This window comes from Neolamprologus brichardi, chromosome 14 (genome assembly GCF_056152115.1).
Source record: "Neolamprologus brichardi isolate AB-2024 chromosome 14, ASM5615211v1, whole genome shotgun sequence".
NCBI classification, from domain to species: Eukaryota; Metazoa; Chordata; class Actinopteri; order Cichliformes; family Cichlidae; genus Neolamprologus; species Neolamprologus brichardi.
Genome location: NC_142117.1, coordinates 17,800,719 through 17,824,219, shown reverse-complemented (window position 1 = coordinate 17,824,219; position 23,501 = coordinate 17,800,719). Strand labels below are relative to the sequence as shown.

At 38.6% G+C, this 23,501-nt stretch overlaps 1 protein-coding gene and 1 long non-coding RNA gene across 2 annotated transcripts; both read right to left on the bottom strand.

Annotated features, from left to right (window-relative positions):
- Positions 1-85: 85 nt before the first annotated feature.
- On the bottom strand, positions 86-9,326 carry dhx40 (DEAH (Asp-Glu-Ala-His) box polypeptide 40). Its single transcript, XM_006804673.3, has 17 exons — positions 8,971-9,326; positions 8,665-8,810; positions 8,425-8,544; positions 5,146-5,382; positions 4,946-5,012; positions 4,716-4,847; positions 4,516-4,615; positions 4,340-4,426; positions 4,083-4,265; positions 3,893-3,973; positions 2,005-2,162; positions 1,679-1,793; positions 1,448-1,556; positions 1,266-1,360; positions 1,091-1,160; positions 769-997; positions 86-276 (listed from the first exon to the last, which is right to left on the bottom strand). The coding sequence occupies exons 1-17, from the start codon at positions 9,140-9,142 to the stop codon at positions 155-157; spliced, it is 2,223 nt and encodes a 740-aa protein (XP_006804736.1). The 5' UTR covers positions 9,143-9,326; the 3' UTR covers positions 86-154.
- Positions 9,327-13,748: 4,422 nt separating this feature from the next.
- On the bottom strand, positions 13,749-15,295 carry LOC118455300 (uncharacterized). Its single transcript, XR_004844089.2, has 3 exons — positions 15,000-15,295; positions 14,750-14,857; positions 13,749-14,497 (listed from the first exon to the last, which is right to left on the bottom strand). It is a non-coding gene; the product is annotated as an uncharacterized LOC118455300 (long non-coding RNA).
- Positions 15,296-23,501: the final 8,206 nt, after the last annotated feature.

Genomic DNA, 23,501 nt, shown 5'->3' with positions numbered 1-23,501 from the left:
TTTTAAAAGCAAACAGAGTCACAGCTGCAGTGTAGCATGTAAAGTGGAGGGATTAAAGAAGACAGAGGCGATTTTATTACCACATTTTATTATTTAAATGTCTTCTAAAACTGCTCCTTTGTATTCCAGCGTATGAATCACTTCCTTAAAAACATCAGAGAGCTTTACTCTGCTGCCTTTGCTGCTTTCGCTGCAAGTAGCGAGCACGAGCTTCGCTCACTGTGGTTTCGTCGTTTCGCTTCTCCAGCTTTTTCATTGCATCCTCATCAGAAACCTCTGGAAGATTAAAAAAAAAAACAGAAAAGCACCGCACAGGTTAACCCTTTTAAATTCACCCTCTTTGAGCTATTTTTGATGGTATCTGTCAGTAATGTGAGTACAGACCAAGAACCACAATATTTATAACAATAAATAAATACATACATCATAAATACATATTCTGACAATTCAGTTTTATCCTCTTCAATTTAATATAGTACCAAATCACACCAACAGTTGCCTCAAAGTGCTTTATAGTGTAAGGTAAGGACCCTACACAAATACAGAGAAAATCCCATGACCCCTTATAAGCAAGCACTTGGTCATAGTGGAAAGAAAAAACTCCCTTTTAAGAGGAATAAATCTCTTGCAGAACCAGAATGATTACATTTAGAGTGGTGTATAACACATGAAAAGAGGTGAGAGAAGTCAAATCCAAACTGGGAGTTGGTTTCACAGAAGAGGGGCCTGAAAGCTGAAGGCTCTGCCTCAGACTCTACTTTTAACAACCTGATTGTCTTTTGGCGGCTTCCCTGGACTCCCATTTTGTCATTTCCTCGGCTGTAACTTCTTCTCTCGCCACACTGCTCAGTTCATAGGCGTCTACTTCATGGAGCTTGGGTAATAAATCTTTCACCCACTCATATCGAATAGGACAGACAGTCCGGATGTACACCCGTGATGTCGCCAGCACATCATGGAAGATGACCCAGTTCAGCTCTCCCTCCTTGTCAAATACCTTGAAGCCACAAGAAAAACTCAGAGTACGTTTATGTTGCAGTTTGAATACAGAGAATTATTTAAACCAAAAACATTTTTAAAAATCATTTACAGATGAGGATGGATGAATGTGAACCATTGATCCATGGCCATCCATTGTACAAAACACCTTTCCAATAGACCTATGTGGGATGGGATAAAGCAATACATCAACAACCACCATGATTTTATTATCTTTTATATATAATAAATCCCCAAATGAGGCCGCATAGCATCATTTCAGATACCTTCTTGCAACGTTAGTGAAGTATCCTGTGCAGAGGCATCGCCTAAAGAGTTCACTCTTGTTGCCATCAAATGTTTCTACAGGGAAATCTTTTTTCTAGAAAGCAAGCAGGCAGATCCACAAACAATGAGAAGCAATATGAACAAATTAGCAGAGCGTCGCAGGGATGTCAAAAAGCTTTACCTGCTGGAGTCGGTGGAGGATGTCTCGTAGCTGAGTCTCCACACTAAAGGCTGACTTCAGCGCCCTCCAGTGGATCCAGTTCTCTTTACACCACGCTGAAGGTCGATCACTATAGAGCAAATAAGAGGCTCACACAGTGGCTCACAGATAAAGTCATGCAATGTGAAGTTCTAGAGGAAGACGTGGAAAATAGAAATGCATCTTCTAGTACTAATCGATTATTTTCTTCACCTGGATTTGCAAGACTGAAAGACATTGAGAAGTGTGGCAAAGTCGTTCATACTGCCAGTCTTTGCAGCCAGCGCTCGGTGCTTCTTATCTGCCTCTTTCTGCTTATCAGGGTGGCCTGAGGGGAACAAGAGATCAGACAACACTTTGTGAGCCGAAAGCTTTATTTCATACCATGTCACCTGCCTTCCCCATTTGGTAGAATGTGAAATACATACACAAATAAACCAGCATATCAGTAAATAAATGGACTGTATTGTGTGTATAGCTTATTGTCTCTGTTAGAAGACATTTCCTTTAAATTATCAACATTAAAATTTACTGCGGACCTGGCCTGATGAAGATGTTCTCCACCGACAGCATGGCCGCCACAGGAAGCAACAGGTCTTGGCAGCCGAGGGAGGCAGCCTTGAGCAGGGCCCTGGTGAGGCCTGGGTGTAGGGGGAACTCCACCATCAGCTCCCCAAGCTTTGTCACATTTCCTCTTCTACAGAACCAAACATCAAAGAGATAAGAGGATAAGAGTTTATGAAATTTACACAAGACTGCCACTAGTGCCCCTGGAAAAACAACAATACACTGGATTTAAAAAGTCTACACATCCTTGATAAAATGCCATGGTTTCGTGATGTAAAAAAAACACAAGACCAAGATAAATAATTTCAGAATCGTTTCCACGGTTAATGTGATCTAGAACACATATAATTCAACCGATAAACAATATAAACTTAGATAAAAACAATTTTAAAGTACAATAATCTAGTTGCATAAATATGAACACTAACACTTTGTTGACATTTTTGATTTTAATACAAAATTGAGTCCTTTTTGGGTAGGAGTCAGCACAGCAATTGTTAACTTGGTAACTTGCCCACTCTTCCTTGCAAAAGCGCTCCAAAGCTGTCCGATTGCAAGAGCATATCCTGTGCACAGCCCTCTTCGGGTCACTTCAGAGATTTTCCATTGAATTTAGGTCTGGGCTCGTGCTGGGCCATTCTAAAACTTCAATCTTCTACTGGTGAAGCCATTACTTTGATGATTTGGATGTATACTTTGGATTGTTGTGGTGAAAGGTGAAATTCCTCTTTATCTTTCTAGCAGACACCTGAAGATTTTATGACAAAAATGACTGATATTTGGAACTGTTTGTAATTTCCTCCCACTTGACTAAAATTCCAGTCTCAGCTTAAGAAAAACAGCCTCTAAAGCATGTTCCTGCCACCACCATGGTTCACCATGGGTATGGCGCTTGTTTGGTGATGTGCAATGCTGTTTTTTCTGCCAAACAAACCTTTTGGAATTATGACCAAAACGTTCAGCCTTGGCCACATCACACTATAACATATTTTCCAACACAGTTTTGGAAGACTTCATGTTTGTTCAATGTATGCAAGATTTAGCTGGGATCAGATGTTTTTCTCTATAAGAAAAGGCTTCCATCTTGCCATCCTTAACCACAGGGACTGCTGTCACATGTAGTGCACAACCAGTTCTTGCCAGAAGTTCCAGCAGCTCCTTTAATGCTCCTGTAGTCCTTTTCACAGTAATGTCACTGTGGCTCAGTCAGTAGAGTGGGTTATCTACCAATCAGATGGTTGGTGGATTGCTCCGACTCCTCCAGTCCTGATGTCGAAGTATCCTTGGGCAAGATGCCTAACCCTCAGTTGCCCTCAGTGCATCCGTAAAGTGTATGTGAGTGTTATAAAGCACTTAAGTAATACATAAAATCACTGTATGAGTGCGTGTGACTGGATGAATGAAACTTGTGGTAGAAAGCACTTTGAGCGCTCATTGAGTGGATATTTACAGAAGTAACATTTGCACAATATTTTCTCCACTTGTTGATGATAATCTTTGCTGTGTTTTGTGGTGTATTTAATGACCTAAAGTTTTGTCCTTCCAACGATGATGCTTTGTAAGCTCTTTGTGGACCAGCTTGTAAGATGCAACTAAAGTAAATGTAAGCAAAATCCTACAAGAACAGCTGAACTTTAACTGATGGCAGATTGGTGATTGATGTGTTTTGACCATAGTCATATCACTTATTATAAAAGAGTGTACACACTTACGCATTCATGTTTGTTTTTTTTAATTGGGTGGCACATCTTATAGTTAACATTAAAGTTTGGAAGTGATTTATCTTGCTGTCATTATTTTACATTGCAAAAAATGTAACTTTTATAGAGGTGTGTAGACTTTTAAATCCACTGTACTCACCTGTCGATGGCATCAAACTGGTAGAGCTGCTTTAGTGCTTCTAGTATGAACCTTTCCTCTGGACAGTCCAGATAAGGAAACCTTAAAAACAAATCAACCTTGTTAATGAATAAATCGGTGACAACAGGAAGGCAAAGTTAGTTAAACTACACTGAATAAGAAACTGAGACAGAATGAGGTAAAAACATACCTGATGACATCATGAATTCCCAGGCACTTCAGCGTGAGTATCACAGCGGTCAGACTCGTCCTCTGGATCTCTGGAATTGTGTATTCAGGCATACACTTCTCCCAGAATTCCTTGGTATAGATTCTGAAACATTTCCCAGCTGAAGTTCTTCCAGCTCGACCCGCTCTCTGCTGCGCCTCACTCCTGATTACAAATAAGATACATCAAGTTAAAGCTGTACGCAGGTCTAAAATGACTTAATTTTTTCGGAAACTCACTTTGAAATAGGCACAACCTCCAAGATATCCATGCCCACCCTCGAATTGTGGTTGAGCTGCTTCACGAAGCCGCTGTCCACAATGTACCTAAATGTGGACAAGAATGGCATGGCGATGTGTTTGCCAAAAGGTGTGAGAGAGACTGTTAAACCACTGGACCCACGGTCTTTACTCACTTTATGCCATTGATGGTGAGAGAGGTTGCAGCAATGTTTGTGGCCACGACACACTTTCTTATTCCTGGAGGTGGTGGCTGAAAGATCTGCCGTTGTTGATCTAAGACAGGAAAAAAGAAAGAAAGAAAAGAAGATGACATCACAGTAATACCACACAAAGCTGACACTGGCTTCAATCTGACACAACTGTGTGTGTTTACCAGTCGGCATGGATCCATAAAGGGGCAAAATGAGAAGGCCATCCACTGATTGGTCTGTTACATCATAGCGATAGTCTATGCACTCGGCTTTCTCGAACAGCATGTCACAGGCGTGTTCAATCTCAGACTGACCTGTCAAAAAAAAAGGAAATAATGTGGCTGACTATCAATATTATTTTTAATGGGTATATTGCAATCTTGATATTTGATGAAGACTAATCATTATTTGCCTGTCAAAAACACCAGAATATCCCCAGCCATTTCACTAGTGTGAATGTCCAAAGCCACTTTCACAACCTGTGGAGCAGAAGGTGTAAAATCTGATAAACGCCAGCCAAACACATCAATCTACAACATATCTAAGCTCACCTAATCACTAATATTTATTATTGGCTAAAGCAGTGCCTGATTTCCAGATGACCCTGAGTACCTCTTTTACATAACCAGTGCTTTCCAGATCTTTAGGTCCAACAGCCGACCCAAACGTGCAGGTTACAGGAAACGTCCTCCCAGGAATAGCGAAGACGGGGCAGTTACTAAGAAAAGCTGATAGTTTGTCCGTTTCCAAAGTGGCCGACATCACCACCACCTTCAGAGGGAAGGATCGGCCCTTGGTGGCCTTGGCTGGGTCAGTGAAGACTTTCTTTATTAAACCCAGGAGAATGTCCTTGTAATAAAACACACAGAGAAACAAACTTAGACGGGGAAACAAAACTTTCACCAAAAGGTGGCAGTATTTGAATGGATAACTTTAGTGCAGCTGTTTACCCCATTCAGTGTTTCAGTCTCCTATGCGGTTTTTTTAAATCATTTTGTATATTTGCTATCTTGAGAGATGAGTTCTAACTAATCTAATGTTTCTATGTTGTTTTAAAGACTACACAGTGCATGCTCCTCTAACTACCAAAACATTTGCAGAGTACGATTGTAGCAGGACTTCTGTGGAAATGCTGAGGTGAGACTAATTTGAATAATCATCCCATGTTAGAATCGGGGAAGGCTGGGTGACACACTGACTCACTGGACCAAATTAAAAACAGTTCTTTGTGAAGCGCCCATTAGGGCTGCCACAATTAGTCAACTAGTCACCATTACGTCAACAATCAAAATCGTCGACGTCTAATTTAATGGCTGACGTGTCGTTTGAAGCTTTGTAAGATCCCAAAAGACGCAGGAATAAGTAGTAGAATTTAAGAGTGTAATAACGGACTGAAACAGGAGATGGCAGCACTGCATGTACAAGGATGCCAGCTGCCGTTAAACCCCGAAGAAGAAGAAGCTGTGTCCCAGAATTCATAGCGCGGCCCTGCTCAGTTTCCAACAATGGCAGCAGCTAATTAGTTTTAATATTACTGTTATTATTCTTTCTGGGTCACAAAATAAACATTTAACATATTTCAGGCAAGAATGTAGCTGTGTAAACCTCAAATATCTGCTCAGTTTATCAAGACACCACATATTTTCAAAAGTGCTCCGACGTTTTCGGAGACGTCTGTTACCCACTAGTTCGATAGCTAGCCGGGGGCAAAGCTCACTAGAGCCCGTGAGAACACCGGACTCCCGGCAAATCGTTTTCAAACCCACCGCCGTCTTTCACTACTCAGGTTAAACATGATATATAAGTCACTTAGATAACTTGAATTTTTTCAGTATTTTATTTGTTCCTAAGGAAATTGGTTTGGCTGAAATTAAAGTAATAGTTTTTACACAGCTTAATAAACATCAAGCAGACAACTGATTATCAGAAGAGTGAGATGCTCTAGAACATAGGTGTCAAACTCTGGCCCGCGGGCCAAATTTGGCCCGCAGCCTAATTACATTTGGCCCGCAAAGCCATACCAAATTACTATTAGAGCTGGCCTACTGGTATTATACAGCTAATATATATATTGTTTAGTATTAAGCTTTGCTTGTTCCATATTCAGTTTTTCAGCAAAACTTGTTTGAGTCCATAAGAAAAGATTCATTCTTATATCTAGAGGAAGATTTTTTTTTCAATAAATATTAATGTTAGCCCGTGACTTTGTTCCAGTTTTGAATTTTGGCCCACTGTGTATTTGAGTTTGACACCCCTGCTCTAGAATGTCCTCCGGTGTCTTGTTCGGTGACTAGTCGACTATCAAAATAATTGTTTGTGGCAGCCCTAGCGCCCATGATGGGTGCATGTGAACCTTGGCCCACCACAGATATGACGTCACACACACACACACACACATATATATGTATATACACACACATATGTATATACACATATATGTATATATGTATATAAAAAAAACACCCAGCACGCCCCTGCGGGCAGTTTATCCTTCAAGCTCGGGTCCTCTACCAGAGGCCTGGGAGCTTGAGGGTCCTGCGCAGTAGCTTAGCTGTTCCCAGGACTGCGCTCTTCTGGACAGAGATCTCCGATGTTATTCCCGGGATCTGCTGGAGCCACTCGCCTAGCTTGGGAGTCACCGCACCTAGTGCTCCGATTACCACGGGGACCACCGTTACCTTCACCCTCCACATCCTCTCGAGCTCTTCTCTGAGCCCTTGGTATTTCTCCAGCTTCTCGTGTTCCTTCTTCCTGATATTGCTGTCATTCGGAACCGCTACATCGATCACTACGACCGTCTTCTCATGTTTGTCTACTACCACTATGTCTGGTTGGTTAGCCACCACCATTTTGTCCGTCTGTATCTGGAAGTCCCACAGGATCTTAGCTCGGTCATTCTCCACCACCCTTGGGGGCATTTCCCATTTTGACCTCGGGACTTCCAGGTTACACTCGGCACAGATGTTCCTGTACACTATGCCGGCCACTTGGTTATGGTGTTCCATGTATGCCTTGCCTGCTAGCATCTTGCACCCTGCTGTTATGTGCTGGATTGTCTCTGGGGCATTTTTACACAGCCTGCACCTGGGGTCTTGCCTGGTGTGATAGACCCCAGCCTCTATGGATCTTGTACTCAGAGCTTGTTCTTGTGCTGCCATGATTAGTGCCTCTGTGCTATCTTTCAGTCCAGCTTTGTCCAGCCACTGGTAGGATTTCTGGATATCAGCCACCTCCTCTATCTGCCGGTGGTACATACCGTGCAGGGGCCTGTCCTTCCATAATGGTTCCTCGTCTCCCTCCTCTTTCTTGGGTTTCTGCTGCCTGAGGTATTCACTGAGCACGCTGTCAGTTGGGGCCATCTTCGTGATGTATTCTTGGATGTTCGTTGTCTCATCCTGGACTGTGGTGCTGACACTCACCAGTCCCCGGCCCCCTTCCTTCCGCTTAGCGTACTGGACTTGGGGTGAAACCCTCCATGCATGGTAAGGAGTTTTCTTGTCTTTATGTCAGTGGCTTCTATCTCCTCCTTTGGCCAGCCTATTACCCCAGCAGGGTACCTGATCACGGGCAGAGCGTACGTGTTGATGGCCCGGATCTTGTTCTTACCGTTCAACTGACTCCTCAGGACTTGCCTGACCCTCTGCAGGTACTCAGTGGTAGCAGCTTTTCTAGTGGCCTCTTCATGGTTCCCATTCGCCTGCGGGATCCCCAGGTACTTGTAACTGTCCTCTATGTCTGTGTATAAATATATATATATATATATATATATATATATATATATTTTAAAACCTGTAATTTAGCTTTTTGGTTTAAGGGAGTTGATAAGCTTTGTTGTGTGTCAGTGTCTCAATAACATGATGTTAATTACTCTCGGTGAGGAGGGTGACTCACTGTGTTAAGGCTGCGTTCATGGACTTCATCCAAGATTATAACACTGTATTGAGAGAGTGCAGGGTCTGCCAGAACCTCCCTCAGCAAACAGCCGTCTGTCATGTACTTCACCACCGTGTCCTGGCTCAGGCACAAACAAGTGTGTGTCAAAAAAATACTGAAAACACCTATTTTCTGCAGGGGATAAATTATTATTATTGGTAGTAGTAGTATAATTATTGGATTTTTATGTATTTTTACCTGTGACGTGCAGTCATCAAAGCGGACCTGATAGCCAACTTCCTTTCCCAGAGTGCACTGCATCTCCTGGGCTACCCTCTGGGCCACAGTGATGGCTGCGACCCTGCGCGGCTGAGTGATGCCAATTTTGCCATCTTTACAAAAACCTGGAAACAACAAACAGACGAAAGTTGGTCATCGTTTTCATTTAATGGTCGCCACACGTCGCACTATTCCGACGGTTCAGTTCAGGTACACTGCACTTATATGGTGAATTTACGTGCAGAATTATTGAGTATGTCTGTTTGACAGTAAAAGTCAGCTTACCTGCTTCACGCAGGTACTGTGGGAGTTGTGTGGTTTTCCCGCTGCCAGTCTCACCGGTGACCACCAGGAAGCTGCAGTCTCTGACAGCTTGAATTAGTTTGCTTTTGTGCTGGTAGATGGGCAGACGTTTTGACTCGTTTTCTTTTGGGCTCCATTTCGCTGATTTGGACATAACCGACAAAACTGCGTGTGGTGAGCCGTGCGAGCAGTTAAACACGTGAAACACTGACCTTAACAGCGCAGAGCACACTGAAATTAATCTTTGTAGCCAGAGTCTTTATAAAACTTTAGAGAGCTTCAGCTAATTTAAAAACTTGGTCCTCTCGTTTCGAAGGCGACACGCTACTTCCTCGACTTCCGCAAACTAAAGTCATTCTCTATTTCTATTGGTCCTGTTTTGGACACATGACCTAGGCACCTTCACAATAAAAGTAGATGGATTTTTTTTTTTCTATTTTTACTTTTATTGAAATTAAAACTTAATGAGAGGGAAAGTTGCCAATCCACCCATAAATCTATATAAAACCGTAACCCCACCATGTATTAAAATATTTTCTCTTTACATTACTCTTTATAAAAGCAGTAACAGGATCTCTTACAAACCACATTATTATAACAACCTCTTATTAAATGTAAGCAATATACATTTTTACCTTAGTGCTCTAAGGATCCATTTCTGGATATCATCATGACGTAACTAATTTCTATCTAAGACAATGATTTGATGAACTTTAATAAAAACAACTCCCACACGTACAGTGCATTTTACTTCCTGTGGGAAGTAAAATTTATATATTTAGTAGATGCAACATGTATCACTTTAAAGAAGTCAAAAACAAACGAAGAAAGAAAACAGAATTATTCCATCACTAATATATCTACAGATCAAGTCAGGACTTCTCTTGGGATTTACTCTTCGCGTGACCTGTTGAAGTGAAAAACAGAACTGTTGTTTTGTATTGTTTGTCACATACTGATAGATAATTCTGAATATTTAGGATAAAACATATCCATTGACTAGTCTGCTACTGTGCTGATGATCTTTAAGGTGGAGATACCATGACTGTGACTTTGACATGAATGTCCCAAACTGGGGTATCAGAATCAGGCACAGCAGCTCCCTTTGAGAAAAGCTTGCTTTCTCTCCCTATTCATCTCCTGAACCTGAAAGTGTTTCAGATGTATTATTGGCTAAACACAGATATGAGTTATTCTTAAGGAAAAGTGTACCTCCACTGATTATTGCTACTAGATTTTTTTTATTTAATTGATATAATAATAGTCAAAACAGTATGGGGAAGTCACTGATGGTATGAAATCAGTGTGTGATGTTCATCATGTGACAAATGACGACTAACAGCATACTACAGCAGCAGGATTGTATGTCCGTCTGCGTTCATAAGCAGCAGAACTTTTTTTCTTATAATGAAGCCTGTAAACTGGCTTCTGTATTATCTGCTAACATTATACTGAGTATATAATTACATATATGCTCCTCCAATTTCCAAGCTGCAGCTGAGGTCTTTAAAACTAAAAGTGAAAAGATGACACTAAACTGCAAATTTGATTAGGTATTTTTGGGAATGAATAGTGAAGTTAATAAGGTCTGTGTATGTTTTAATTGAATGTAACATATACATTTCTTTTATTTACCTTAGTCTTTTTGTAGTTGTAGTGTCAACTATAATTGCTGTATTTTTACAACAGACCTTCTCTTTTGAAACCACTGCAATCAATTCACACACACACACACACACACACACACACACACACACACACACACACACACACAGTGCAAGAAAGTTGGGTCTCAATATAATATCAAAGAGTTAGAGCTATGCATAAACCAGTGAGGTGTGAAACAAAAGACCAACCCCCATGTCTCATTTCAGAAGTAAAAAGTATATGTTACTTGTTACACATGTATAGAAAAAAAAATGACATTAAGTGCTGTTCACCTTTGCCTACTTTATAATTATACTGGGAAAAAGGAAGACAAATACCTGTGCGAATTTACACTGATTTATTTTCTATTTCTTTTATAAACATAATGACGTTTGTAAGGAAAAAAACTGCAAGAAATGAGATCAGGGTAACTTAATGCTACAACAGAGTTAACAATCTAATTTTCTTTTTTTTTATCTGCACAATTAGCTAAATAATTCTTTGTGGTTGTCTTTTGTCTTCTGCATCTTCTTTGGGGTTTTTTTTTTCTTCTTATGAAGATGAAAGTGAGAAGGAGGAAGTTTTCAGTAGCCCTTAATTTTTCTGCTCCTGTACATTTAAAAAAAGTTTTTTTTTTATCATATATTCCCCAGATATAGAGCACATTGTATTTTCTTGCCTGACTGATAATTGTTGATTATTTGAAACTCACAGCAAAAGTACTATTACATATAGGAGGCTTGCAATATTGCCCAAGAAGCCACAGCCTAACAAAATTATTTCAGTAGTCTAACCTATTTTCTTCCGTGATGCACCTGCATTTTTTTGTGTGTTTTTTGTTTTTTTGTTTTTTACATCAGGCTATTAGACAATACAAAATGAAAATTTTAGACTGGTTGGGGTTCATTTAAAAATACATTTATATTATGAATTATTAAGTATCTGTTGTACAAAAGTCTGAGGAAAAAAGATTTTTCTCTCTGTAGAGCAGGACGGACAAAAGAACATTTCCTTTTGTCTGGCCTTCATTTCATTACAAGATCTGAAATGAATGCTTACCCTCACTACCTGCAGTTGTGGGACTGTTTGCACTGTCCTTTGTTTTGTTGTTACAGTGAGCTGAAATATAAATGAGACAGGTGTTAAATTACTAATCAATCCCCAACTAACCAGATTCTTTTACCTCTTTATTGATGGAGAATGTCAGACATAATGTTTCCTTACAAATGCATTTGTAGCAGCAGTAGCCACCAACACACAGCAGAAGTACAGCAGCCACACGAGTAACAATGGAAATCAGTGGCTGGAAGCCTTGGCTTGAACCTGCATGATAAGTTGTGGTTTAATGAGACGTTTTCAACAGGAAACAGCATTTGTCCTGTGTTAGGCTGTGAAGTTTGTGACCCCGGCTGCTCCTTCATGTTGAATAGTTTTTTAAAAAACAAACAAACAAACAGACATGAACTTACTTAGGCCTGTTTCTGGCAATTGTACTTGAAAACACTGCCGCCCACAGTGGTAACATCCAAGGTCAGATATTTCAAGCTCATCAATTCTGATAGAGTAGTTCCCGTCTCTTTGCTCGTTTGAAAAGACTTTAACTCAGCCATTCCTGGGGTCCAGGAACTTAACATGCCCTTGAGATGAAAGCTGGACCATCTCTGCCTGCTTTGTGGCAGCGTGGCTCCATGTCACCCAGTTGGAGCTGTGTGGTTGAAGGTTACATGGTAGGAGCACAGACGTGCCAATTGAAACGGTCATACTGATCTTCTCACAGAAGTCTTCAAAATGCCCACAAGATTTTTCATCTTAAAGGGAAAAATGAAATACAGTCAAGTATGATCATTTCATATTCTGATGAAAAAAAGCCAACACAAGAACCTCTTTTTCATCCTTACAGCAGCTATTCGCAACTCTTATGTTTTCAAATAACTTTAAAAAAGTACATTTTTAAAATGTATGAATTATTATGACAGAAGGAATTCAGCAGGCGAGCTAAAATAAAATGTTTCAATGACACAGCTGATTTAGGCCATTAATATGACCTGCCTACATAACAGGAAAAAACTGACCCTATGATACTATATTTAAAAAATGTATTTTTTGTTCTTTGATTTTTTTCTTCTTTTTTTTATTGAGGAAAAATGTTGGAATATATATACAGTTAAAAATTATTTTCGAATAATTTCTGCACACCTCAGAGCTCACACTAATGAAGACACCTGGTGCACCGACTCAAGAAAACTTTGCATGCATTACTGTAAAAAAATACAGTAATTGATTAATTAATATGAATTAAGTCAGACACCCCTGCTATCTCAATATAAATGTTTTTCAGACTAATTGTAAACACTGGTCTTTCTACATGTTTATTCTTCTATCAAGTTTAGACAATTTTGAAAGTATATCAACTGTGAATACAAGATGAAGATGAAGATGGAAATCAGATCAAAAACCAGACAAAGCAGATGCGGTTCTCTATTTTGCTATTGCTTTGAAATACAATTTGAAATGATTTTGGATGTCACCATTAATTTTGACAACATATATTTAAATTCTAAAAATATGTTAGACATGTTAGACGATGCTATGAAGCTCAGGAAACATATAACCAAAAATATGCAATCAAAAGAATAATGTACAATATATATTTTTAAAAAGCTGATGTTTGTGTTGTTGCTCGTGTTGTAGTATTTATTTCTTTTAATTTTTTAGCAAAACTGATTTTTTACATGAAAGTTTATTAGCATGTATTCACACTTTTTAAAGGTTTGAAAAAATCACTTACCATTTAGAGACACACAGATGAAACACAGGGCAAAAACGAAACTCCACCCGGCAGCGTGCATCTTCATCAGCATCTCTAACAATGTAAGCTGCCACCTGGTAATGCTTTAGTAAACCCTTTAAGCTTCACAGAAGAAAACCACAAAACCAACAGTTTCATGCATCTAACAAAATGCTTTGCTCTATTAACCTTCACACAACAGCTGCCAGATGTCGATGTGAGTTCAGGCAGTACTTTTTTAATTTTATTTTTAATTTTATTTTTTTACAACAAGTACAGAGAGAAAATAAAAAATAAAATAGCTTTTGATTGGTTCTGTCACTGATGTTTGGACTGTGTTTGCCTGCCAAAACCCCATTTTAATCCTTGAATAAAGAAAAACCTGAAGCCAGTCCAAAGTGACAGACTAGAAAGTAGAGTGGGATCTCAAAATGCTGTGTAACAAAAGAGGTGTGAATTTCATTCTTTATTTTGGATTGTTGTTGTCTGTCCCGTTAACCAGCCAGTACAGGTGAGGTATGGAAATAATTCTGAAGCATGTTTTGTTCAACAGCGTGCCCTCATTCACTTTTCTCCTGAGCTCGAGGGTGTTGGAGCTACACTATAGGCTATATACAAATATGATTTAATGCATTAAACCTTAAATTCCATTTATGGTTTAATGGAAGTTGTATCTCCATTGATCATCATCCTGCAAATTTCTTCTTTGATTTATTTAATAATAGTCCAAAACAGTTCACAGAACATTATAATGATTCAACCAGAAAGTAAGGCATAGACCTGTGTTACAATGATGGAACACACAGTTCACCAAAAAACAATTTAAAGGAAAAAGTAACCACAAGAAATCAAATTAAGTTGGATTATATACAAAACGAAAAAGTAACAGAGCAGAATTAACAATGATTTTTTCTTTTTAGCTGTGAATAATTTATTTATTTGTTGAATATATTTTATCATTATTCTTTGCGTTCTTTTTAGGCTTTTCTTCTTTAGTTTTTGTTTGTTTTCCCCCCTCTGCTGAAGATGAACATGTAGGAGTGGAAAATTCTGTTGTCCTTTACCTTTTTGTTCCTGTACACAAAGAACAGATTTTATTTTACACTTCCCAAACACAATCATTATCATTATGTTTCTGCCTGAGTCACACAGATTATTTAAAATACACATAAATATGTCAACAGTCACATCATTATATACAGGAAGCTTACAATATTGCTTTATAATCAATGTTGTAAGGTAAATTTTACCCACTTAGCAATTCAACCACCCAGATTCTTTTACCATCTCTACTGAATGAGAATGTCAGACATGTCATGTTCTCACCTATGCATTTCTTGCAGGTGTAGACGCCAACACACAGCAGAAGGAGAGCAGCCACACTAACACAGATGTAAATCGTCTGCATGTCCCTCCTTGTACCTGCACGTGGTTCTACAACATATTAATCATAGGAAACAGTAGCTTATTCATTTGTCCTTTTGTGTATGTTGAGCCTGAGGTTTGTGACCATAAAAAGGAAGAAACTGCAGGGTGCTGCTCAACTTAGCTCAAACAAATAAAAAAATCCACTTACCTATTTCAACCATCACCACTTGAAAACAGTTTTCACCCTGTATACAGGAGTAACATCCGAGGTCTGTTAACCCAAGATCATCAATTCTGATGGAGTAGTTTCCCTCCAAGCTCCAAAATGGAAAGGTTTTAACTCTGCCATTTCTGGGGTCCTGGTACTTAACATGTTGGGAATGTGGCTCCATGTCACCCAGTTGGAACTGGCTGGCCGAGCAGTGCATGGTAGGAACACAGATGAGCCAAGTGAAATGCTCAGTCTGCTCATGCTGCAAAATTCTCCTAAATCTTCACGTGATTCTTCATCTGAAAGGGAAAATTAAATACGAGAATAAGTTCAGGTTACTCATTTCATATTCAAATGACTAAAGAGCAAGCAGAAGAACCTATTTCTCCTCCTTACAGTAGATCTCCAGACTTTATTTTTCAAGTAAGCATTAAAGGATGTGAATCTATTAAATATAAATCTTATTTATCTGTATTGCTCAGTATTAAAAAAAATCTTGAAAGACAGTACCGGATATATAGTTAAAAATGCAGAGAAAATATTTGTATTATTATTAGTTTAGTATCAGCAGTGATAAAAGTTTCTCCTGTATTTTCTTCAAGCTTCCTGACTAATCTGTAAGATTTCGGTTTGATTCTCCAGGATATCATGACTATAGTCACGATTTTGAGTTTGCTTTCTAAATGCTTCTTCATACTTCAGAGTGCAAACTTCCTCCTACAATAAACAAGATCACACAACATTGGACAAAAAAGTTTCTATTTATTTTGTCTGTTCACATTCTATTCACGTTTAGACATGTTTGAAAGCAAAACGGCGGAAGACGCAAGATAAACAGGTTGCAAAAATCCTGGAAATTCATCCGCTTCGAATGTTATCAGTGACAACATCTGGAGCGGGTGGAAAGTTCTCACTGAGTTTATGGTATGTGCTTTATTTCAATGAAAGCTATGCTCTGAGAGTTCTGCTCTGAGCTTTTTGTTAATCAAATGGTAGAGAATTTAAGTTGATAGTTTAACGATGTAAATACATTAAGAGTAACTTTCATCAACAGATTTCTGAACTGTTCACCAAGTTTAAATAGTCAATCAAAAGAACTTTCAAAAGCGTGTATTGATCAAAAACGTTTTCTGATTAGACCTTTTTTTTTTTTTTTTTTACACTTTTCACAGAAGCACTTGCCATTTGAAGACACACAGACGACCCACAGGGCGAAAAGAAAAATCCACCTTGCAGCGTGCATCTTCATCTGCATCTCGTTATATAAAATCATCTAGCTGGTGATGGTATAACGTCTTTAGACAACAAAACAACGAAGTTTGGGCTTGGACCGCCTCCTTGCTTTAGATTTCTTCCTAAGGCCCTTTCACGTGGTGAAAGGGCGCAGCGCTGCGCTCCGAAGCGACCAATAGAAACGAAGCTTAGAACCGCGCTAAGTTCCACCACACAATGAACAAAAACATTCTGTGCATACCCGAGGCTTAGAGTGGCATGGAAAACAGAGGCATTTCTTTACACATCCAGGCGTTAAGTGTTATATGTATGGTTTAAATATAATAAATGCAGCAAGTACGTTTCATATATGGGAAGTTTGTAACTTTCTTATTGACTTTAGCTCATATAATTAAACACTTCAGTTAAAAAATGTGAATGTTGATTCTGTGTACTGTATATCCTATGTAATAAACAAGCATGTAGCCCAATAAGTATAAAATTCAGAAGGCTACACAACATGAGGTGGATCAGTCAAAAATACAAGTCTAACTAAAGTTTCTCTTCTTATGTCATTGTTCTGGGTCAACTGACCCGGCATTTTGAGTTTATGCTGTTTTGTGATTTCTTTGTGTTAATGTTTTAGTTTTCTGTCATTTAGTATTGAGTTTAGTCCTGGTTTTGCTTCTATGTTTAATTATATTTCTGTTTCCATGTTTTTTGCAGATATGTCACTCCCTGTTTCCTATTTGAGTCTGTCATGTCGCATCATGTCCATATCTTGTCTCCCATTTCTGTTCCCGTGTTCCCCTCGTACTTCCATGTGTGTTCTCCCCAACCCATCATGCTGCTCGCTCTCCCTTATTTTTATTTTTTTGACACCTTAACCTTCATTACATTTAAAGAGTATAACAATCAACACCTTTTGAAAAGCTCTTTTCAAAATTATAAGAGCGATATAGATACCCTTTGTCGCTTTGGTAAAATCGTCCCAGAGACTTGCTAGTTTTTGTTTTCATCTTGTACCTTTACACAGATTTTATGTAAATCTGTGTATGATTTTTTTTTTTAAAAGATGTGCCCATTGCCAAATTGCCCAGCAGGTGTCACTGTGAAGATGGGTTTTACACTGTTTAAAAATCTCTGTACAACAGGTGTTGTGCCAGAAAGTGAATTCCAGTATTTAAACTGCTGTAAATGATTTTTTGGCCCATAATATGCGAAACATATGTCAAATGCATGGATGATAACAAGTCATCATGAGCCACAAACAACATTCCTGTGACAAGATGGAAGCTGCAATCAGTTTTTGCCAGAGTGACTTTTGTATAAACTTTATCTATCAAGTTAAAAAGTGTCACTGACAAATGTAAAAACGTATTCTTTGAGAAGGATCTGTCCGACATGGTAACTCCCTAGAACTTCCATTGAAGTCACGGAGTCACGGTAGGATTAAAGTTGTTTCAAGATCTTTGGAAGAGATTGACCTTCTTACAACAAGGACATTTAAATCCTATCACAACTTTTAAAAAAGGATTTTGCAGTAATTCATTATTATAATGATGTGAAAACTGCTGTTCACAGTGGACAATGAACCTGGTAAAGGTCAGCCAAACAGAAAGCATTTGAAGCTTTCTGAAAATGTTGAAACAAATGAATGGTTTGAAACTCAAATGCACAGCAATAAAGAGATATTGCGCAAAATAGGAAAGTGGCTATTTGATGTCAAAAACCAGTACAAAGCCTATGATAATCATGATAGTGATAACAATGGATGTTGTGATAATAAGGTTGCCAACTATAAATGTGGGTAATGATGATGTTGGACCAAATGACAGCATTTCCATTGTTGTTGGTAAAACATGTTTGTCAGCTTGTCGTTACAGTCTTGGGTCTTTGTAAGGATGCCTTTGCCTATACAGCCAAATGTTGATCAAAGCAATCTTAATGAATGAAATGAATGAACATCATGGAAATGAGCATTACAGCTCTGTTATTTTAACATCAGTCTTCATTGTCATTGCTGCACAGAGACATACCCATCTTTGATGAAAACCTTGAGTACAGAACATATATCAGAATTTTTGAGTAGTGTCGAAGGTACGGCTGTAAGCAGTGTGGATTGTTTGTTTTTCTTGCAGCAATATACCCGAAGACAGCTTAAGGAATTTCTCAAGAGTTGTCAACACATGCCAGCTGATACGGGATATCAAAGAGCAAAGATGCTTTTAGAATATTTTGGAAATGAGCATAAAAAGGCCCTGCAAATATGAAGAAAACACTTGGTTGGCTGACAATTAAGCCTGAGCATATTAAAGTCTTGAAGGCTTTTGTCTTGTTTCGACATGCATGCTGTAATGCCATTGGTTTTCTTTCAGAAATGACTATGCCATCCAATATGAATGCCATAATCTTAAAGTTACCTGATATGTTTAGGAAGAGTTAGAGAGAAACTGCTTATGAGTTACAGTTCATTAAAAGACAAGTGTGCATTTGTTATGGAGACCTATTTACAGGCAAGACTCTGGGCTCCAAGTGAATAAGGTGCTTTATTTACAGAGAATAAGACTGAAACACAGTTTCAAAAAGGTCTGAACAGCAGGAAGGGCCAGTCTCCTCAAAACTTAATTCAGACAATGACACCCATCAATCCATCTTCTTCCGCTTTATCCGGGGCCGGGTCGCGTGGGCAGCAGTCTAAGCAGAGAAGCCCAGGTGAGGGTAGGGACGTAGATCAACCGATAAATTGAGAGCTACGCTTTTACACTCAGCTCCCTCTTCACCATGACGGAGCGGTGCAGCACCAATCCGTCTGTCGATCTCCGGCTCCCTTCTCCAATGACAACCTTCTTCCAGAAATCACAACCACATCAGCTCACCACTGGATGTTTTTTAAATTCCCAATCCGGTGCACAGGGACAAACTGGTTTTACTCATAAATCTTCTACTTCACAACTTCTATGGAAGCGATGACCCTTAGTGACTGCTGTTAGGGTAATGATCCCACGTATTCACTGCTGCTTCCTTATAAAGCTGCCCAACGAGATCATCAATGTAGGTGTCTGATTTCCATCAGGTGTTTGCATCAGAAGGCATGAAACTCCTTTGCTACTTCTGTGGCTATTGTTAATTCTAGAGCTGCAACTCAAATAAAATCAAAGCGAAATCTGCCTGAGAAGCAAATTAAAGTATCTTCTATACTGTGTGAAGACAATTATAAATTGGAGGCCAACCCCCCCACTTAACAGCAACACTTATAAGGAATTGTCTGAACTGTAGGATGCCAGTGACTCATGATAACATCCCACGACAGGAAGAATTACATTCTTGGCCACACTTAAACTCCGTGGAAATTCTGACGCTGAGGTGGAGCTGATAATTAGAGCAAATGATTCAAAGATAATGGAACCAAAGAGGTGGCACGTAACAAGGGTGAAGGTCCTTATGGTATTAAAACCTTTTTGGGCTGAGTTATTCATGGACCATTAATAGAGGGCTATGAATGGGGGGAGCAGTGACCCCACCGTTAGTTAACTGAATCTCCATTGATCACAGAGGGGAACTGCTGGTGAAGCAACACAATCATGACTTCAACGAGAAATCGACTGAATCCACTGAAGATCTTGATTTATGAAAATCATGAATAATTCAGCGGAGCTTATGAGAACTAAGAGCAAAAAAAACCAACTCAAAACTCTTCTTTTTAAAATTGCTTTTGGTTAATTTTTGCCTGTTTTATATTGTCTGTTTTACCTTTTATGAATTGTTATCTTATGTGCCGCACTTGATTCTGTCTAGAAGGGTGCTACATAAATAAAATTTTATTTACTATTTACTTAAAACTTTACACCCATGGCTGGAGTGGTAATCTGGCATACCATCTAGTATAAGTCAATATACTTATGCGGGCTACAAGTCAGCTTCTGGGCTGCTGCCCACTGGCCCCACAAGCACTATTGGTTCATTTTCATTACTGACAATGGATTGCCCAATCTAATCTCTTAAAACAATCAGCACTTCCCCTTCCCTGCATGTCTGTGCACACTGGAAAGGTAGTGGTTGATAAAAATGGACCAACAAAAGCAAAACAAGAGAGACCTAAAAAGCTGACAGAGAAAAAGAAATAGTAAATAGTAATCAAGGCAAAATGTGTCAAATTAAGTCACATGTTAGCAGCTCCACCTTTAACAGAGGTTAAAGGTGGAGCAACAGCTAGTAAGAAGCCCTCTCGGTTGCAGACGGTGGTTGTTGCTAGCACTAATACCTCAGGGCCTAGAGGATGGAAACCACTGTCCTCATTGTGGTAAAAAACAGTGTATGAATAAAAACTGGTGGTTTGCACGAAGCTGCTGAAACTCACACACAGAAACATCACCTGCAACTTTAATGTACCCAGCTGACTTATACAGTTCTCCCTTTTTTCTAAATCTTGCATAGTAATAGGAGAGCAATGAGAAAAAGGAGCGAGAAATATTGTAATTCAACATGGTTAAAAGCAGCAGCTAAGGAATGTCTCAGATTAAACTCTTCTGGTATATGTCTGCTTCCCCTACAAATTAAGAAACTGATAGATGGTTTGCAAATAGGTGTGTACAAAACTTATTTTTCCTTTTTTGAAGGATCTTGACAGAACCCAGTAAACTTTGTTCTGGATAATCTGTTGCAAAAAAAAACATACATATTGAGTATATAATCATGTGTCAAGTAAAGTTTGAAATATATATAACTTGCATATTTCTTTTATTTGTTAGTTTTATTTGGTGGTTGCTGTCACTTGCTATATTTTAGTAAACAACAGATAAGCAAACCTTCTCTTTTAGAAGCCAATGCAACTTACACGTGGATGCACACACTGCATAAATGTCAGGTTTCTGTAAGAGTTTAAATTAGAACCATAAGCCACAGTGGGTTGTGAAAGGGAAGTGTCAAAAAAAAAAATCAGCATATATACATACAGTGCTGTGAAGAAGTGTTTTTCCCTCTTCTTGATTTCTTTTTCTTTTCGAATGTTTGTCAAACTGTTTCAGATCAAACACTTCAATATCACACAAAGGTAGCCTGAGTAAGTATAAAATGTAGTCGTTAAATGATGATTTCATTCATTAAAGGAAAAAAATGATCCAAACCTAACTGGCCCTGTGTGAAAAAAGTAATTGCTTCCTAAACCTAATAACTGGTTGTGCGGCAGCAGCAAAACTTTCAATCAAACCAAACAGTTGTGATAAGGAGCAATATCTCTTATTATTGAATCATGACCTCTGACATTAACTGAGACAAGTGAGGCCTGCAGTTCATGAGATGATGTTCTGTTTTCTTTTTCACTTCTTAGATGAGGTCAATGTGATCTTGGAGTCTTCTTGTTAGGCGGTCACTCTTGGGAAGGCTCACCACTTTTCCAAGTTTTCTCCGTGTGTGGATAAAGGCTTTCATTGTGGTTCTCTGAAATCCTGAAGCTTTAGAAATGGCTTTGCAACCTTAGATGTTGTTAATTGCAGTTAGTTAATGAATAATTTTATTTATAGAATTTTGTAATTTAGTAACTTTTCAGTATTTTCATTTTTGCTCTTCTTTTTCTCTTTTCCCTCTTCTGAGGATTAATTATAGAAGGAAGATTCTGTGGCCTCTCACCTGTCTTCTCCTGTATGAAAACAAACAATACATTTTATTTTAGATTTCACATTTGTTATTCCAGTAGTCTGACATTTATTGTTTTATTTGTTTGTGTTAAAAGTGCTCTTAGCATTATGCTGTCGGACAACAGATCCTATTTATTTTGGAATTTTGGAACTTTGTTTTTTAAACTAAACAATAGGTTAATTAAAAAAATAAAAATAACAAAACATTTTCTCTGTGATACAAAGTCTACAGGACTATAAACATGTGCTATCTTGCAGTTTGGCAGTTGAATGATTTTTTTGTCTGGTACAGTGGTTCTGTGACCAATCCACCCTCCAAAACAATCACTTGACAATCCAGTCAGACACAGCAAGTTCTCACCTTTGCATTTTTGGTAGCCATAGTGGCCACCAACACCCATCACAAATAGAGCAGTCACACCAGCACAGATGTAAATCACCAGCCACAGGATTCTTTGTGTACCTGCATGAAGAGCAGCGGTTTTACTAGATATGTATCAGAGTACATCATTGTAATAGATTATTGATTTGTCCTTTTGCCTGTCAGGCTTTGAGATTTGTTATTCAAAATGAAGAAACTCAACAGCTCAAAATTAAATTAATTTAAAATCTACAAGTAAAAATCCACTTACCTATTTCATCCAGCACTACTCGAACACATTTTCCCTCCTGTATACAGTGGTAAAATCCTATGTCAGCCTTTTCAAGATCATCAATTCTGATAGAGTAGTTCCCCTCTGAGCCCTGGTTTGGAAAGGCTTTCACTCGGCCCTTTCTGGGGTCAAAAAATGTAACATGCCCTTCAGATGAGAGATTGAGCAATTGCCCTGAGCCACTGTAGTTCCATGTCACCCATTTGAACTTGCTTGTTTGAATGTTGCATGGTAGAAGCACAGATGAACCAAATGGAGCCTTCAGTCTGTGTTCTTCACCAATTTCTCCTAAATGTTCACAGGAGTCTTCATCATAAAGGGAAAAATGAAACAAAATAGAAAGTTTAGGTTACTCATCTCATGGTCAGATGATGAAAGAGCCAACAGAACAAACTCTTACCCCTCCATACTGCAGGTATTCAGAGCTCATGACATGTTCATTTCTTCAATAAAAGTGAATGATTATGACAGGGAAGAAGAAGCAGGAGTGTTTGGTTCATGTTCTGTTTTCCGGCCTCAATAAAAGGCGCAACTTTTGTTATAATCCAGTTCCGTTTCCACGTTTTGTTAATCTGCATTTGGGTCCACTACTTTCCACTCATCATGGTCTGCCTGCACAGACCTTGACACTAACAATCTTATACAACCCAGCTACACAGTGATAAAAAATGAAGTTTTAAACATATTTATCGTTTTTTTATCATTTTATCATATCTAGGTAATTAAAGACCTAAAGTACAATTAAACATATGTCTGTTTCAGTACATTAAACAAGAAAGTGTCAAAGCAAGTAGTAGGTATTTAAAAGGTATTTTAAAGACACAAGCACTGTATTTTACAAGAAAGATCTCTGGTTATGTTTCAGTAAAACATATCACAGAAGTTTCCTTTGTATTTCCTTTAGGTTTCGTGACTGTTGGATTTAGGTTTGATTGTCTTTTATCAGTTGGATGTTTTTCTAAACATTACATTAAAACTTATTATTTTTTTTACATTTT